A 16334-nucleotide genomic window follows, 5' to 3' on the forward strand; every position below is an offset into this window, starting at 1 on the left:
ATTAAGCAACTTCAAATGACTTTAACAATGTAATGTAGAAACGACTGCATACATTCCGGCGTTTGAAGTAGAACCCAAGCGAACACATTTTATTTTCTCTGATTTGTTTTATAATTCACTTGTTGTCAAAGCTACATAGTTAATCAATCTTTAAATAGCATCGTTTTCGTTATCTACGTATAGCGTGGTTTTTGTGGACCTTTGATGGGGTCCGATGTCTTATCGATAACTCCCCGTAGTCTTGGACCACCCCTTAAGCGATTTATAGACTACCGAATTTACTACGCTCCAGCAACGCTTAACGATAAGATTAATTTGTGCATTGAGCATTATGATTTTTGGCTAGACAAAGCAATTCATTTATCATAAGCACAAGTCTCGTTTTTTTTTTTGTGAAAAGATTATTAAACCTATAAAAAACCGATCTGGAATCCGTTGGCCTTCAGTCAGCGGGAAGTTACGGACCCAAGATGAAGTTTTTCGCAGTACTGATCTTCTGCTTGGCAGCTGGTAAGTTGAAAGTACCTTTAGGGTTTAGTAGAGATTTGGTTTTGCCCTATTGATTTACTATTTAAATGTCCTTAGCCACCGCCATCCCTATTGAGGAAGATGTGCGCGGACGTGAGCACATTCCCAATGAGGAAATCGGAGAGGAACATATGCCCAACGAGGAAGTAGGCGAAGAGCATATTCCCAGCGAGGAGGAAGGTCTTCCGGAGAACTGGCAGCTGGTCCCGGACGGTGATGGTCGCCTGCATCTCGTCAACACTGACCCCTTCAACCTGGGAAGCCAGGATGTTCCGGAGCCTCTTTTCAACGCCGACACCGACACGGTCTTCTTGCTGTTCACCCGTAACAACCGCAACAGTGGACATCGCATTACCCCTGGCAATGCTGGAACCCTTGGACCGCACTGGAACGGTGGCCGCCAGACCCGCTTCATCATCCACGGATGGAACAACAATGAAGGTTCGGAGGTGAACGTTGCCATTCGCAACGCCTACCTGGATCGTGCTGATCTCAACGTGATCGTGGTGGGCTGGGGTGGTGGTGCTCAGAACCCGAACTACGTTACGTCCCGTAATCACATCAATGCTGTCGGAGCTGCCGTCGCCCGTTTCATCGACTTCCTTAACCAGAGCGGAGGCTTGGCTTTCAACAATGTCTACGTCACTGGACACAGTCTCGGAGGCCACACTGCCGGTATTGTCGGCAAGCGTGTGACTCGTGGACGCCTGAACTCGGTCATCGCCCTGGATCCGGCGCTGCCGCTGTTCTCCATCAACGATCCGGGCAACCGTGTCGCTTCGGGAGATGCCAACTACGTGGAGGTCATCCACACCAACGGTGGTCTGCTCGGTTTCGATCTGCCAATCGGTCAGGCTGATTTCTACCCCAACGGAGGCCGTAGTCAGCCCGGATGTGGTGTCGATCTGGCTGGTACCTGTGCGCATAGCCGTGCTCATCAGTTCTTCGCGGAGTCCGTTCGCCCAGCTCAGAGTGGATTCAACTCGGTCCGTTGTGCTAACTACGACCAGATTCTGAACAACAACTGTGTGTCCTCTGGTGCTAATGCTCGTATGGGTGGAGAGCCTTCCAACATTGGCCGTGGTGTCAATGGTGTGTACCACCTTACGACCAATGCCAACGCTCCGTTTGCGCGAGGCTAAACCGTGATCTGCTTTGCAAGAATTTTCAAAAAACTTTAAATGTAATAAACTGAATCATACTTTCGTAGCCATGCCTTTCAATTTATAGTATTGTCATTGTATAGTTAAATGTTCTGTTCTGTTCTTGTTATTTGTTTTGATTGTTTTGTGTTATTAATTCACGATAATACGCTAGTAAAACCATGTTATATTAAAATAATTTGAGTACAGTATAAATTTATGTTATGTTTATTGTAAATAATATTATTATTTATTTGTTGAAAATGTTTGCCATTCGAGCCTTAAAATTGTAGCTTTACAATTGAAGCGCGTAGGATGGGAGCTAAGAGGCTTATATTACCTTTCGGATTATAAATTTAGTACTATATTCAAAAAACGTTCAATATCATTTTCAAACCAATAAAACACAATTAAAGGTGTTTACATTTGCGCTTTCGTTTTCTTTCTTATCATCTAATCAAGGGGTCACCAAACTTTTTTTAACGCGGGCCGCATTGAGTGGAATAACCGTAACGTTGAGCCACATTTACCCAAGGAGGAGAGGGTCGTAGTTTGGAGACCCCTGATCTAATTCGTCTATGCTAACCTCTGGCCTAACCTACGTACGCGCATAACAATTACGGACTCCCAGAACATTACATCTGTTTTTCCCTAATATTTGTTAATACTGCAAATTCTCTTATTTTTAGTTTTAAATCTCGCACATTTTCATAATTAAATTCATAGCATTCCGAAGTACTCATATTTTTGCATTTATTTTCGGTATCCTATAGCTTATCCTCTCGCAAATGGAGCAGCATCGTTCGTGGACAAAATATAGACTCCAGTGACCCCTCGGCCATAGTTGGATGGCTCTCCGCCCATGTTAGCATCGGGTCCACTTGGCGTGCAGCTTCCCGCTACCACTTCCTGCATGCCGGCACAGCGAGTTGACCGGAACGGAACGGAGCTGGTGATGGACTCGGCAAAGAACGTCGGGGCACGATCATGGGCACAGGTACCGACTATATCGGTTCCACAGCCGGGCTGTGACCGACCACCGTTCGGTACGAACGTTGCCTGACCCATCGGTTCGGTGTTACCCAGAAGTCCGGCGTTGGTCATGATCATCTCGACGTAGCGTCCATCCGCAGGCGAAACAGCATCTGCTTGTCCCAACGAAAACAACGGTCCTGCTGGGTCGAGTGCAATCACAGTGTTAACACGTCCTTGCTGGCCTTTTCCGGCGTTTCCTGCCACATGAGCTCCAAGACTGAATCCGATCAGGTAAATGTCATCCGTGGATGCTCCGGCGGCGACAAGTTGATCAATGAACGAAGCCACCGCAGCTCCGGTTGGTCCGACAGCATTACGGGAAGCGACGTAGTTGGGGTTTTGAGCTCCAACACTCCAGTCCACACTGATGACGTTGTACTGGCCGCGGCTAAGGTATTGATTGCGGATGTTTGTGTTCATACCATCGTTTCCATGGCTGGTCCAGCCGTGGATGGTGATGCGTGTTGGATGAGCCGGATTGAAGTTCGAGGCCGCAATGGAGGCCGGATTGCCGAACTCAAGAACCTGTGCCGTAGTCGGATTGGCCTGGGTGAAGAGGCGGTAGATCAGGTCCTGTTCAGGAATGAACAAGGGCGCAGCAGTATCCTCCGGAAGATCGTACGGATTTGTGTTCACCAGGTGAAGCCTTCCATTGGAATCTGGTACTAGATGCCAGTTGGAGTCCGTTATAGGTTGTGCTGTAACCAGCATCAACGATGCGGCCACAAGGATTAAAACACTTCGGGCCATTTTTTAGATACTCAGGCTCGCTGTAGGCAACTGCGGCTTGCGACTGTGGGGGTCGCGAAACAAACCACCTTATTTTATAATGTTTGCTTCATCATGGGGGTCGACAACGTGATCAAAGATAATCACTTTTAAAGATAATGTTGGAGCAAATTCTTGTTATTGACCTAATAGCATTTTCCATATTTTTATCATGATGACTATACAAACTACTTCAACACGAATATCTGCAGAAAAATAAAGACTCGAAGCAAAGTTGTATTGGAAAGATTTGCTCAGGCTACCAATGCAAACAATACTTTTATAGATGTGTTAGTTATGTTCCACATTTGTAAAATATATTAGAATTCTGCGTCAATTTCATTATAATGTTGTGCATTCGAGAGAAGCCACAGGAAATTCTATGATTTCTGGAAATTTGATTCTCTTAAATTTATTAGATATAGCTTGTTAACTTGGAATCCAATAGCTATATCTATTTTAGAGCAAAAGAAGAATTTTCTTAAGCAAAGGGAAGCAAAGAAAGTTTCTTCTTCTTAGCGTAACGACCATATTGGTCGGTTGGGATTCGAACCCAAGCCGTCGAGCCCCGGCGCTCATAGGCCGATTTTATTACCGACGCTACCGCTCGGCTGTCGCGGATCCCCCCAAAGCAAGATTAGTAGACCAAATAAAGAAGCCATTAATAGCATAGCCTTAAATGGGTGGACGTCCTCTAAAAAATCATTCTGTAGCGATGCCAATACATTATATTTGTTTTTCCTATCATGTTTTTGGAGGCTATTATTTCTTACAATTGTAGTTTCAATAGTAGAAGCATTATAATGATTGTATTTAAAGACATTTCCTTTTCAAGCTTTATTCTATTTTTATTTTCGATATCCGAGTCGTAGTCTTATCCTCTGGCAAATGGAGCAGCATCGTTTGTGGTCAAGAAGTAGACTCCAGTGACCCCTCGGCCATAGTTGGAAGGCTCTCCTCCCATGTTAGCATCGGGTCCACTTGGCGTGCAGCTTCCCGCTACCACTTCCTGTAAACCGGCACAGCGGGTTGACCGGAACGGAACGGAGCTGGTGATAGACTCGGCAAAGAAGGCAGGAGCACGACCATGGGCACAGCCACCGGCAATATCGGTTCCACAGCCGGGCTGTGACCGGCCACCGTTCGGTGCGAAGGTTGCTTGACCCATAGGATCGGTGTTACCCAGAAGTCCGGCGTTGGTCATGATCATCTCGACGTAGCGTCCATCCGCAGGCGAGACAGCATCTACTTGTCCCAACGAAAACAACGGTCCTGCAGGGTCGAGTGCAATCACAGTGTTAATACGTCCTTGCTGCCCTTTGCCGGCATTTCCTGCCACATGAGCTCCAAGACTGAATCCAACAAGGTACATGTTATCCGGGGAAGCACCGGCGGCGATAAGCTGGTCAATGAATGAAGCAAGTGCCGCTCCAGCTGGTCCGACAGCATTCCGGGCAGCGATATAGTTGGGGTTTACCGCTCCGGCACTCCAATCCACACTGATGACGTTGTATTGACCGAGACTAAGGTATCGATCACGGATGTTTGTGTTCATACCATCGTTACCATTACTGTTCCAGCCGTGGATGGTAAAGCGCGTCGGATGGGCCGGGTTGAAGTTCGAGGCCGCAATGGAGGCCGGATTGCCGAACTCAAGAACCTGTGCCGTAGTCGGATTGGCCTGCGTGAAGAGGCGATAGATCAGGTCCTGCTCGGGATTGAACAGTGGCGCAACGGATGCAACGGAATCCTCTGGTAAATTGTACGGATTTGTGTTCACCAGGTGAAGCCTTCCATTGGAATCAGGCACTAGATGCCAGTTAGAGTCCGTTATAGGTTGTGCTGTAACCAGCATCAACGATGCGGCCACAAGAAGTAAGGCACTTTGAATCATTTTTGGGATATTATTTGAACTCACTAGACGCAACTAAGGCTTGCGACTACGAGGGTAGTGAAACAAACCACCTTATTTTATAACGTTTGCGGAGGTCGGCATCTTGATAAAAGATAATCAAATCTAAAGATAATGATGAAACAAACTCTTTCTATTGCCTTAAAAGCATTCCCGATAATATTACTTGATCATGATGACTATACAAACTTATTTTAGACCTTAAAAGAATATGGACTCGAAGCAAAGTTCAGTAGTATACGTGATTTTTCAAACATATGTTTTATCAAAAGTCTAAATAATACTCTGATTGATGTGTTGGACTCTTTGAAATTACAAAGATAAGAAACACAAACTTTCAGGGTTTTAGAGAATTTCCAAAGTCTTATATTTATTAGAATTAACTTATTATCCTTGAGCAAAGGGAGAGTTTCCATTGGTAGAGACAATGAAGAAGCCATTAACTCCACGGCCTTGGTTGGACGGTTCTCCACCCATGTTAGCCGATCCGGTATTGCTGCACTGTCCAGCGGTGATCTCGCCATGACTGGCGCAGCGTGTTGCCCGGAAACCAACCGGTGTCGACACCGATTCCGCGTACAGCTCGTGTGCCCTCGAATGGGCACAGTTACCAGACACATCGATACCACAGCCAGGCTGCGAACGGCCTCCGTTCGGGTAGAAGTTGGCATCCGAGAGCGGTAGATCGAAGCCAAGCAGACCCGCATTAGTGAAGACTGCCTCCGTGTACTGCGCGTCCCGTGGGGCCATGATGTCCGAATCAGCCAGCGAGAACAGCGGGCCGGCCGGGTCCAGACCGATGATGGTGTTCAGCTGGCCATTCTGTTGCTTACCAGCGTTACCCGCAGCGTGCGCACCGAGACTGTGTCCGATCAGATAGATATTGTTCCGGGACGTTCCGGAGGCCGACACAAGCGTGTTGACCATGCGCGAAACAATGTCTCCAACGGCCGCCACTCGGTTGCGGGCGGCAATGTAATTGACCGTCTGTGCACCTGCACCCCAGTCGACAGCGATCACGTTGAACTCCCCGATGCCGAGGTAGTTCTGGCGAATGTTGGCATGCAGGCCCGAGTCTGCTCCGCCGTTCCATCCGTGAATGGTAAAGCGCGTCGGGTGCGAAGCGATAAAGTTGGAGTTTTGCACCGAGGCGGGATTGTTCCACTCCAGAATCTGTCCGTGGGCAGGGTTACGACGTGTGAACAAGCGGAAGATCACATCCGTCTCCGCATTGAAGAGAGGTTCAACTTCGTTTTCGTTCGCCGGAAGGTTGTAGGGATTACTATTGACCAGCCGCAACCGTCCAGACTCATCCGGTACCAACTTCCAGTTGGAGGCATCAGAGGCCAGAGCTAAAACAAAGGATTGTCGGCTTCGTTACAAAAACGATGAACAACAAACAAAACAAACGGTATACTATACCTCCAAGGAGCTGCACAGCTACCAAGCAAAGAATCAACACCTTCGCCATATTAACCTCACTGCTGGGTGTAACGAAGATCAACCTCAATCGGCTTATCGAACGTGCCTTTTTATACCGTTCACTAACTTATCGCCTCCCGTCATATTTGGTGTACGCATGAAGGCGTAATTAATCACTCTACGATACGGTGCCACCGATGGTGCTTATTTTTCACGTCAACCATCTGGCCCGATCTGCGTCACAAATATTTGACCCCCCGCGCGATAAACGCAGAAGGATGTGTTCTTATCAAGTGAGTTAAGCTTCTGCTAATCTTGAGCTGGTGAAACACACAAAATAACTTTGTGCGTAGGGCGCAAATTAGTAAGTTTTGTTTATCACGTGTTTTGGAGCAAACTTATTTGATGTATGTGACGTTGCAGTGAACTTCCAAACGAATCCTAATCGCCGTTGCACGTTTGAAACACGGACAATGTTCCATATCCCTTTTCGGTGGCACACCTGCGAAGACTGTTGATAGGCGCCAAAGAACGCACCTCCAAACTTTCCCACCATAAAACAATCAACACAGACCTCCGCGCTTATCTCGCGGTGGAATGATCGCTAAATGAATTTGCTAGAAATATTACTACCTTCAACATTGAACGACTGTCCACGATGCGGTAGCAACATTTGGTCCTATTGTCCAATCTCATCCCGCTCCCGAATGCGCCTTGCGCTAAGGCTATATCGGCTAATCAGTGCAAAGCCGATAAGGTGTTTTGTAGCACGTTTGTTTCCTACTCCTGGGGGTGCTATAAAACACCTCCCTAAGCAAGGGATTGCTGTCAGTAAGATTAAACCGATCTAAGGAGTACCAAGATGTATCGTAACACCGCTGCTCTGCTGCTCCTCGGCCTTATTGCCGCAGGTAGGTTTACATTCGAGTCTTCTCGAAAGACTCATATCTTGAGATATTGAAATCGACTTCGTGACATTTGATCTATTCTCGTTCCACTAGTGAACGCTGCCTCGCTGTCATCCCCGGCATCGGACAAATGGATGCTGATCCCGGACGGTAACGGTCGGTTGCATCTGGCCAACCTGAACCCGTACAACATTGATGAGACGGTTCCGGAGCCTCATTTCACTGCCGGTACTGACACCATCTTCCGGCTGTACACCCGCGCCAACCGGGACACGCCACAGGTCGTTCAACTGGGACAGGCCCCCACGCTGTCCGCATCGAACTTCAACCCAGCCAACCCGACCCGCTTCATCATCCACGGATGGAACAACAACGGTTTCTCGGAGGTGAACATGATGCTGAAAGATGCCTGGTTGACTCGGGACGAGTTCAACGTGTTCACCGTCGACTGGGGAGTCGGTGCTGAGACGATCAACTATCCCTTCGCCCGGGCGCGTGTCTCTGCCGTTGGCAACGTGGTGTCGACCTTCATTAACTTCCTGCAGGCCAACACCGGTATCAGCTACGGAAGCGTTAGCATCGCCGGACACAGTCTCGGTGCGCATGCCGCCGGTAACGCGGGCTTCTTCCAGTCTGGACGGCTGAACACGATCTTCGGCATGGATCCGGCATTGCCTCTGTTTTCGTTGGACAGCAACGATCGCATCACGCTGAATGACGCACAGTACGTCGAGTCGATCCACACCAATGCTGGCCTGCTGGGCTTCGATCTACCCCTTGGACAGGCTTCGTTCTATCCGAACGGAGGACGCACACAGCCAGGTTGTGGTGTCGACATCGCCGGCGCATGCGCTCACGGTCGCGCCTACGAGTTCCTCGCCGAGTCGATCGTTTCCGGTGGGTTCACCTCGGTACAGTGCGGTTCGTACGATGAAATTCTTACCGGAACCTGCAGCGTGGCGGGTCCGAGCCGTCCGATGGGTGGAGAGCCGTCGAACTTTGACACCGGTACCTCGGGCGTCTTCACGCTGACTACCCGTGCCGCTACTCCTTTCTCGCTGGGATAAAGCTTGCCAACTCACCTCCGGCAACATCGTCGAAGCTTTCGTTTGTAGCTTAAGAAATACATCTGACACTTATCTTTATCAACCTACTGATTGCCTTTTGTCTTTGACGTCACGATATGGGGAGGAGCTTCCAGATTGATGGGATTTGTTTTATGGTTTAACGATGCCCTTTTTGCGCCGTTTTTTTGGCGAGAGGGAAGTCGACATAATTCGACAGGCAGGATTAAATAGTATCCGAATTATCTGATTCGAGGTATCTCGCACGCCCAACCCCCGTCCCTCCGATAAGAGTCCCCTGGGTATGATAAGGAGCGCCAATAAAAGACTACGTCGGGGGTCCAGGATGGATCAGTGATTGCAGAAACATGAAGGCCGCTACGTTGGTACTAGGTGTTGTTGGACTGGCTGCGTTGGTCAGTGCCGCCCCGCTGGAGGTCAGTCCCTGGGCTTTGGTGCCCGATGGTCAGGGCCGGCTCCATCTCCTCAACGTGAACCCGTACGACGTTCCCACCAGCGACGCTGAGGTCGAGCCACTGTTCAACCCCGAGACGGATGTCGTGTTCCGTCTGTACACCCGTCGCAACCCGGTCCACCCGCAGGTGATCAACTGGAACAGCCAGGCTTCGGTGTCGGGCAGCAACTTCAACCCGGCTCATCCGACGCGCTTCCTCATCCACGGATTCCTGGAGGGTGAGGACGCCAGTCTGCACTGGAGCATCAAGGATCACTTTATCCGCATCGGCGAATTCAACATCGTCAACGTGGACTGGGGTGCAGGTTCGCAGACGATCAACTACATTGCCGCCCGTAACCGTGTCGGTGCCGTCGGTGAAATCATCTCGCGCATGATCAACACGATCGTATCCGCGACGGGAGCATCCCGGGATAACATCAACCTGATCGGACACAGTCTCGGGGCGCACGTTGCAGCTAACGCTGGCAAGCACCAGAACGGACAGCTGAACACCATCATCGGTCTGGACCCGGCCGGTCCGCTGTTCTCGAATGGCCAGGCGGACCTTTTCGGTGCCAACGATGCCCACTACACGGAGGCGATCTACACGAACGCTGGTCTGCTCGGGTTCGATCAACCGCTGGCCCACGCCAACTTCTACCCGAACGGTGGACGCTCGCAGCCCGGATGCATCCTGGACATTGCCGGTATCTGTGCGCACAACCGTGTGAACGATTTCTACGCCGAGTCCGTCTCGTCGTCCGTGGGCTTCCGGTCGGTGCGTTGCGCAGATCATGGTGAAATCCTTGGCGGACGCTGCACTCCGAGTGGCGCCAACGCGAACATGGGCGGTGAGCCGTCGAACCGTGGACGCGGTGTTTCGGGTGTGTACCATCTGACCACCAACTCCAACTCGCCGTTTGCTCAAGGTTAAACCGTTCCCTTTTCAACAATAAAGACTCCTTTGTAAATAGTACCGAATGTGATTTTTAATAAAAAAAATGTTGTTACATGAAAAATATGTTCGTTTTGGAGGGTCTTTGAAGCAGTAAATGTGGGCTGCTGCGTGATTGGGACTTTCCAGTGACAGTTATTTTTAGTGGCGATTTATCTTATCAAACTTCCTGCCGATCGACAAAATGCCACTAATCTGACGTTATTTATAAAAATGTAAACTCATCCATGTAGCAAAAAACCCGCTGAAACAAATTCTTGCACAGCTAAAACGTGTCCATGGCCTACACAAAATATTTGTTTTGTCTTTAAATTTATCGTGTGTATATTTTTCAAATAATTTCTTTAAAATAGAAAGTTGTGTAGATAAACCGTGAGATGTTCGTCAACAGTCCTTACATAAAGATAAAAAATAATCCAACTGAAGAAACACGGATACAAATAAAACATGTTCTGAATGTTGTCAAATCGATCACGCAAATTAACCTTACAATGGATGACGGTTAATAGCTGGATTTCCTAGATCGGTCATCAACTTTTTGAGGACTTCTAGTTAGTTGTTCAATACAACCAGAATTTTTAATTTAACACGGCATCTAATTCAAACGGAGGGAAAAGCGTAAACAAAGCTTGTGTAACCATATACCTAAATGTATGCAATAGGTGATACATTAATTCGTTAATTTCGAACTACGAGCAAGTTGTGACCAAGGTATTTGAAGCTTGTAGATGCCAGCTTGCGCGCTGCAGCTTCGTTCTAATGGTGGGTAAATCGAATCCCGAACTCCGAATCCCAATCCATCAATCTTATACTGTCCAAAGAGATTCTCAATGAAGATGTTTTTTTTTCGATTAAAATGTGAATCAGGTCATGTCGCGTCTCATCAAAGTCAAATAGATTCGCATGAAGTTAAAACCGAGTCAAATCGAGTCCCAAATAAATCAAATCTGATTCGAATCCCAATCGGATGAAATCTTTAGAATCCGCCTAGGGATCGAATCTTCGAATCTTCCGAATCCCGATTCTGCCAACCCTAATTCATTTGTCTCGGCTTCTTCCGCGTCAGTTTGAATCGGAACATTCTCGCGAGTGGTTGTGCAGTTTGTTGCAGCTCCACGTGGTGCGTAATATAAAGTGTGAATGCGGCAAAAAGAAGATTTCTAATGCGATGCGGTTCGGTGAATTTTATGCGAAGTGAAACTTAAACGGTGAAGAGTCGTTCAGATAAAATAAGTGGTTTTCATGTAAGTTTTCATAAGGCATGATTTGTTACATCAATCATTTGATCGCTTCTGCGTTTGAAATAAACGATCCTGTTCCGTGCTCTGCGCAGAGAAATGCCGGTTAAATCGTCAACAACACCTAACGGCTTGGGGGTCTTCGATTCGGTCTCCACTACCTCGCCACTACCTTCCACTTTCCTGCAGGACAACGCGGTAGCAAAAATACAAACGAACGGAAAGAAGGAAGCACTTTTGTTAGGCGCTCCTTCTCGCTCACGTAACGAATTGCAATGGTATGTGTGCGATTGTGCAAATGAAGGAAGTCCTCAGGTTTCAGGACTATCTACGACCATGTCTTTTTATTTTTCTTTTTAACCCAACTCGGACGCGTGGTTCCCCTTTTTATTCGTGTGTGCGCCAGAGCGAATGAAAATGCGAGCGTCAAGGAGGAAAATCAGCTCCACACTGGAAAAAGGGGACGAGAAAAAGAAAACTCTACACCCACCGTCTCGTTTTCTCTGTGGCACGAGTCGGACACGTACAAAAAAAATCGATACCAAGTTTTGCAATTTCTGTGCTCCTCCAACAAGGGGAGCGAAGGAAGAGGAACATCTTCTACCTTGGCTGCTTTTGAAGACCGCATTTTCATCCGAGTAAGCTGGGCTAATGTTACTCCCCCTGCTTAGCATCGCATTTTTCGCCCCATAATCTATGCTCCTTCATGTATTTGCCTGCGCCTACTTGATGGTTTGATCCTTTTGTGCCTCCACAAACAGTTGAAAGATACACAATTTGAAAACGTTCGCCTTACGTACCGGTCGGTTGAGAAATTTGAATGATATTTCACGGATGAATAATACGCGCTTTTGTTGGTTGTAAATCATTTTAAAAACAGCATGAAATTTAGCTTTAAAAAAATCTCCCTTTAGTTGTCTAGTCGTACTTATGCAACTAAAAACTTAAAGTTTTATTGACGCAAAAATGGCAACAATGAAAATATTCTGTATTCCGTTATCACCAATTCACTTGGCCTTCAGAAAGTAAACCCATTATCATCCACAAAGATTTCTGATCAATTCACAATCACCAGCTAACCATTCCGGTAGCATATTTCTCCAATGTTGGACCACCTTCTGAACACATTTTACATTCCTTTGCTAATTAACTCTAAGGAATCGTAATGATCTACCTAAGACTACATCATCTTTGTCTTGTTCATCAAACTTCATCTTTCTCAAAAGTAGGGCCTCTTAGATAATTTGGGAATAAATTGAATTGAAATTCTTATCGGTAATTAGAGCTTATGACACGCCGGAAAAGCCGCTCACAAAGAACCACATGAAAGGCAGGGTTTCCTGCTAAAGAAACAGAAGGTTTTCCCATCGCGATCTCGCGCACATCCAATGAAACCTGCTCAGAAGAATCAGTTTCCTGCGGTTTCCGGCCGGTACCTCGGGAGGAAAACTTTGTCCTTTGAAGAAGAGAAGCGCTTCCCTGGAAATTTGACCACCGCACGGTTTGCATTGAAGAAGTTGTCGGGTGGAGATGAGAGAATCCTTGCATCCCGGCCAGCTGGTGCTACTTCCGCCCTTTTGGACCAACGCCACCAACACACACGCCACAACGGCAACAACGTAGCAACATGAAACAAATGCCACGCAAACAAACACACACGCACACGCTGAGGAGCCACAATGGCTACGGACGCCAACCGAAGGGACGCAGGAAAAACGGATCAATCCGCCCTACAAATCGGCGCCCCAATCCGGACGCCCGATGTCGTCATCGGGGTGCCAGGACACGTCGCGCTGGCACGCGCGCTGGTGTTCGTGTGGCCTTCGGTTACGGTAGTTGTGTATCGTTGTGTCGGGGCGAGCTCGCAAAAGGATCCAACGGTAGCATAAGCGGGCCCAACATAAACATTAAATTACTCACGCCTCACGAGCAAACGTCGGGAAACGAAACAGGGGGGAAGTTGGAGAGCACGAGAAAATGTAGAACGAAAACACATTCATCTGTGGTTCTGCCCTTTTTGGGCTGGGAAAAGGGGATGAAGGGTCGGTGGGGTTTCGTTTCCCTGGGAGATAATCGGGGACTGGGATCAGGGGAGGGCAAGCTGAATGGACCAGCAGTCTGGTGAGTCATAAATTAAACTCGCAATAACTCCTCGCCCCCCGTCTTCTCTTGTCTTGTTTTTCCCACCCGCAGGCTATCATCCCAGCAGGAGGACTCGTAACAGGATTTTGGAAACTGCTACTCCGCTTCTCCGGTGTTTGTGTGCGCCACAAAAGGGATATAAGGAGGGAGCGAGAGCTGTCAGTTGTTGCGAAAAAAGGATACGAGCTGGTTTTCCCCCAACGGCGTTGACCAACGGAACGGTGTTTTCCTTCTCTTGTGCACGCGGGTTTTTGGCGCGAGGATAGTTCGTCCTCCAACCGATTCGGTGTGTGGAATTACGCTGAATATATAATTTGTCTGGTGCTGTGGAGGTGTCAATCGAGCTGGTAATTAGTGCATGTGTGCAGTGCAAGTCGAAGTTGCAGAAAGAAAAGCAAAGAAAATTGCAAAACGGCGCCAATATTCGTGCGTGCCAATATTCGTTCGGCTGTCGCGTCCAGGCCTGGAAAAGTGTTAATTAGTGGTGGCTACGTGCCGGCGCCTCTTTTGATTTTTTTTCCAGCGGAATAAAATCCTATCGATCGTGCCACAACAAAGTGATAAGCAGTAGTAGCCTTTCCGTGTTTTGTGTGATTGTGTTATTGTCGGGTTTGAAGTAGAAATTTCAGCACATTTCCACAGCCGGGAAGCTCGACGTGTGAAAACGGTGGACCGAGTGTGCTAGTGAGCAGTGAAAGAGAAAAAAATAGTGTAGAAAAGGAGGGAAAAGTGGATTATTCAAGCTAAGGATTACTCACTACGTCACGTGGTGCGAGGAAACCCATAATCAGAAAACCGAGTGTTGCAGCTAATTTTTGCGAGTCGGAAAAGCCGTAAATACTTCCAATTCATCTCTGCCATTCATTACACACAATCGTTGAACATGTAAGTAAAGATAAAGAAACATAAGAAAAACCATGGTTGAAAACATCGTTCAATGAAAGTAGAAAAAAGAGGCAAAGCACTTTCCGCTTCTTTTTTTCTGCAAGACACAAATTTTTTCTTCGGTTGTTTTCATTCTTTCGGCTTTCCTTTACTTCTCGTTTCGACGTCTGTTCACAATTGCATTGCAATCATTTCACTTCCTGAATCCGTATCCAATCGAACCTGTTGTCGGAGGCACAGAAAAGACCCGGAATGGAAAGAAAACAAGGGCAAAATCCGCACCATTTACGCTCGCAGTTGTTGGGAAAATCAAACGCTGAATGGCAATAATCGCTGCTGATGACGGTCCATAACGCTGTGGAGTATGTTTTCCCAGCCGTACCAAACCGTTTTCCTTTCCACAATCGTACCGGTGGCGCATGAAACATACACTGGGTCCAATTGTTTCGAATCGTGCTCGAACATTTTGCAACCTTCCGAACCACCAACCATTGGAGAGCATATTTTCGGCTCTCATCTTTTGCGAGGTTTGGTAAATTTCCGCGCCCTGTTTACTTGTTTTTCCATCTTTTCACATTCTTATTTTAGAAGATTTCTCGGGGCAACGTCGTTGTGGGCACGTTTGAATTCGCATTGGCCCCGCTAATGGTTCTCGTAATGGCCGCAAGATAATTTGCGCAACTCATTAAACACGTATTATTGTTTTGGGTTTGGTGGATGGTTGTTTTTTTTTTATTCTGCTTCTCCATTGATCGTTTCCTGCTCGAGCCCCTCGAAGTACAATGTTTGCTCCAGATGGCAAACCCAACATTTGGATTCTTATTTCCTTGTTCCTTTTTTCATTCGTTGCATTGTGCCAATCCCAGAACAGATGGACCATTTGGAAGCGTTTGGCTAACATATTATTTCGTCCCCTGTATTTTTCCGTACGTTACCTTTTTGCTCGCAAATCCTGATTGCATCTTTATTTGGGTAACCAATTCGAGTGCCTGGCCCTGCCCATCCTAGTTTCGCTACAGGAACGCGACACAGTGACACAAATTGGCACAATTCTGCTTTCCCGGAAACCTACTTCCGGCAAATCGAGCGTAAGAAGTAAGCCCTCGCTGTGGTGACCGTAAAGGGCTCGATAACTCTGGCCTAATTCTAATCCTGACAACCCATCGACAGCTCACTTTCGTTTGTTTGAGCGCCCGGCAGGAGGTTTGGGATGGTAAAGTAGATTGATGGTGAGCAAGCAAACAGTTGTGAGGGAAAACAGAACTCAATCGGGCATAAAGGAAAGTTGCTTAGCGATGGCCAATCATACTGAAGTGGTTGAGAAGAAGAAAATAGAACAGACTAGAATAAATAGTAGCTTGGTTTGTGCTACATTTCCTCAGTAACCGACGAACTCTAATTAAATATTTCTACCGGAACAGACACATCATAAGTCGTCTCCTGTCATTTTGGCTTCTTTAATAAAATAGAAACATTCCACCAAAGCTTATCGTATCGGTACCAACCATTAAACGGGGCTGCATAAATTTTAATTATGGTATGGCGAACGAAGCTGTGCAGCGAAATGCACGTCGTAGATAAAACCCAACGCAGCCTTCCGCTCCGTTCCGGCAAGTGTCAATTAACTTTACAAAACGCTTCTACACATCTACCAAGCATTTCACCTGCATACAGCGCCCTGCTCCCAGCGAACCCTGGTCTACATAAAAAGAACCTTATCTTGCGGTCTCTGTTTTCATTTTCCCGCGGTGTAACGAGCGCGCGCGGTAGAGTAATTATTTCGCTTTCGGAACGCTTCTTTTTGCTTTTGGTTTTGGACGAAGGTGTTTGCTTGGCGGGAACCTACGGAGGTATGAGGCTGGTCACGGCTATGTAAGC

The 16334-nt window shown here is 47.4% G+C and overlaps 6 protein-coding genes across 6 annotated transcripts; 3 read left to right on the forward strand and 3 right to left on the reverse strand.

The window, feature by feature from the left end:
- Positions 1-470: 470 nt before the first annotated feature.
- On the forward strand, positions 471-1670 carry LOC131285602 (phospholipase A1 VesT1.02-like). The gene is made up of 2 exons (XM_058314462.1): positions 471-510; positions 586-1670. Exons 1-2 carry the CDS (start codon positions 471-473, stop codon positions 1668-1670), a joined length of 1125 nt encoding a protein of 374 aa, XP_058170445.1.
- Positions 1671-2444: 774 nt separating this feature from the next.
- Positions 2445-3455, reverse strand: LOC131285604 (lipase member H-like). The gene has a single exon (XM_058314463.1). The coding sequence runs from the start codon at positions 3453-3455 to the stop codon at positions 2445-2447; it is 1011 nt and encodes a 336-aa protein (XP_058170446.1).
- An 892-nt stretch (positions 3456-4347) lies between these two features.
- Positions 4348-5367, reverse strand: LOC131285605 (lipase member H-like). Its single transcript, XM_058314464.1, has one exon. The coding sequence runs from the start codon at positions 5365-5367 to the stop codon at positions 4348-4350; it is 1020 nt and encodes a 339-aa protein (XP_058170447.1).
- A 405-nt stretch (positions 5368-5772) lies between these two features.
- Positions 5773-6951, reverse strand: LOC131285606 (pancreatic triacylglycerol lipase-like). Its single transcript, XM_058314465.1, has 2 exons — positions 6924-6951; positions 5773-6737 (listed from the first exon to the last, which is right to left on the reverse strand). Exons 1-2 carry the CDS (start codon positions 6949-6951, stop codon positions 5773-5775), a joined length of 993 nt encoding a protein of 330 aa, XP_058170448.1.
- A 718-nt stretch (positions 6952-7669) lies between these two features.
- LOC131285607 (pancreatic triacylglycerol lipase-like) lies at positions 7670-8782 on the forward strand. Its single transcript, XM_058314468.1, has 2 exons — positions 7670-7718; positions 7809-8782. Exons 1-2 carry the CDS (start codon positions 7670-7672, stop codon positions 8780-8782), a joined length of 1023 nt encoding a protein of 340 aa, XP_058170451.1.
- A 365-nt stretch (positions 8783-9147) lies between these two features.
- LOC131289709 (pancreatic triacylglycerol lipase-like) lies at positions 9148-10170 on the forward strand. Its single transcript, XM_058319010.1, has one exon. The coding sequence runs from the start codon at positions 9148-9150 to the stop codon at positions 10168-10170; it is 1023 nt and encodes a 340-aa protein (XP_058174993.1).
- Positions 10171-16334: the final 6164 nt, after the last annotated feature.

Source organism: Anopheles ziemanni, chromosome 3 (genome assembly GCF_943734765.1).
Source record: "Anopheles ziemanni chromosome 3, idAnoZiCoDA_A2_x.2, whole genome shotgun sequence".
NCBI classification, from domain to species: domain Eukaryota; kingdom Metazoa; phylum Arthropoda; class Insecta; order Diptera; family Culicidae; genus Anopheles; species Anopheles ziemanni.

Excerpts from the sequence above, each read along its gene's own strand:
- LOC131285605 (XM_058314464.1), bottom strand. The coding sequence starts at position 5,367 with ATGATTCAAAGTGCCTTACTTCTTGTGGCCGCATCGTTGATGCTGGTT.
- LOC131285602 (XM_058314462.1), top strand. The coding sequence starts at position 471 with ATGAAGTTTTTCGCAGTACTGATCTTCTGCTTGGCAGCTG. Across the intron at positions 511-585 it reads GATCTTCTGCTTGGCAGCTG|CCACCGCCATCCCTATTGAG; the intron begins GTAAGTTGAAAG and ends AAATGTCCTTAG.
- LOC131285607 (XM_058314468.1), top strand. The coding sequence starts at position 7,670 with ATGTATCGTAACACCGCTGCTCTGCTGCTCCTCGGCCTTATTGCCGCA. Across the intron at positions 7,719-7,808 it reads CCTCGGCCTTATTGCCGCAG|TGAACGCTGCCTCGCTGTCA; the intron begins GTAGGTTTACAT and ends TCGTTCCACTAG.
- LOC131285604 (XM_058314463.1), bottom strand. The coding sequence starts at position 3,455 with ATGGCCCGAAGTGTTTTAATCCTTGTGGCCGCATCGTTGATGCTGGTT.
- LOC131285606 (XM_058314465.1), bottom strand. The coding sequence starts at position 6,951 with ATGACGGGAGGCGATAAGTTAGTGAACG. Across the intron at positions 6,738-6,923 it reads AGGCGATAAGTTAGTGAACG|CTCTGGCCTCTGATGCCTCC; the intron begins GTATAAAAAGGC and ends CCTTTGTTTTAG.
- LOC131289709 (XM_058319010.1), top strand. The coding sequence starts at position 9,148 with ATGAAGGCCGCTACGTTGGTACTAGGTGTTGTTGGACTGGCTGCGTTG.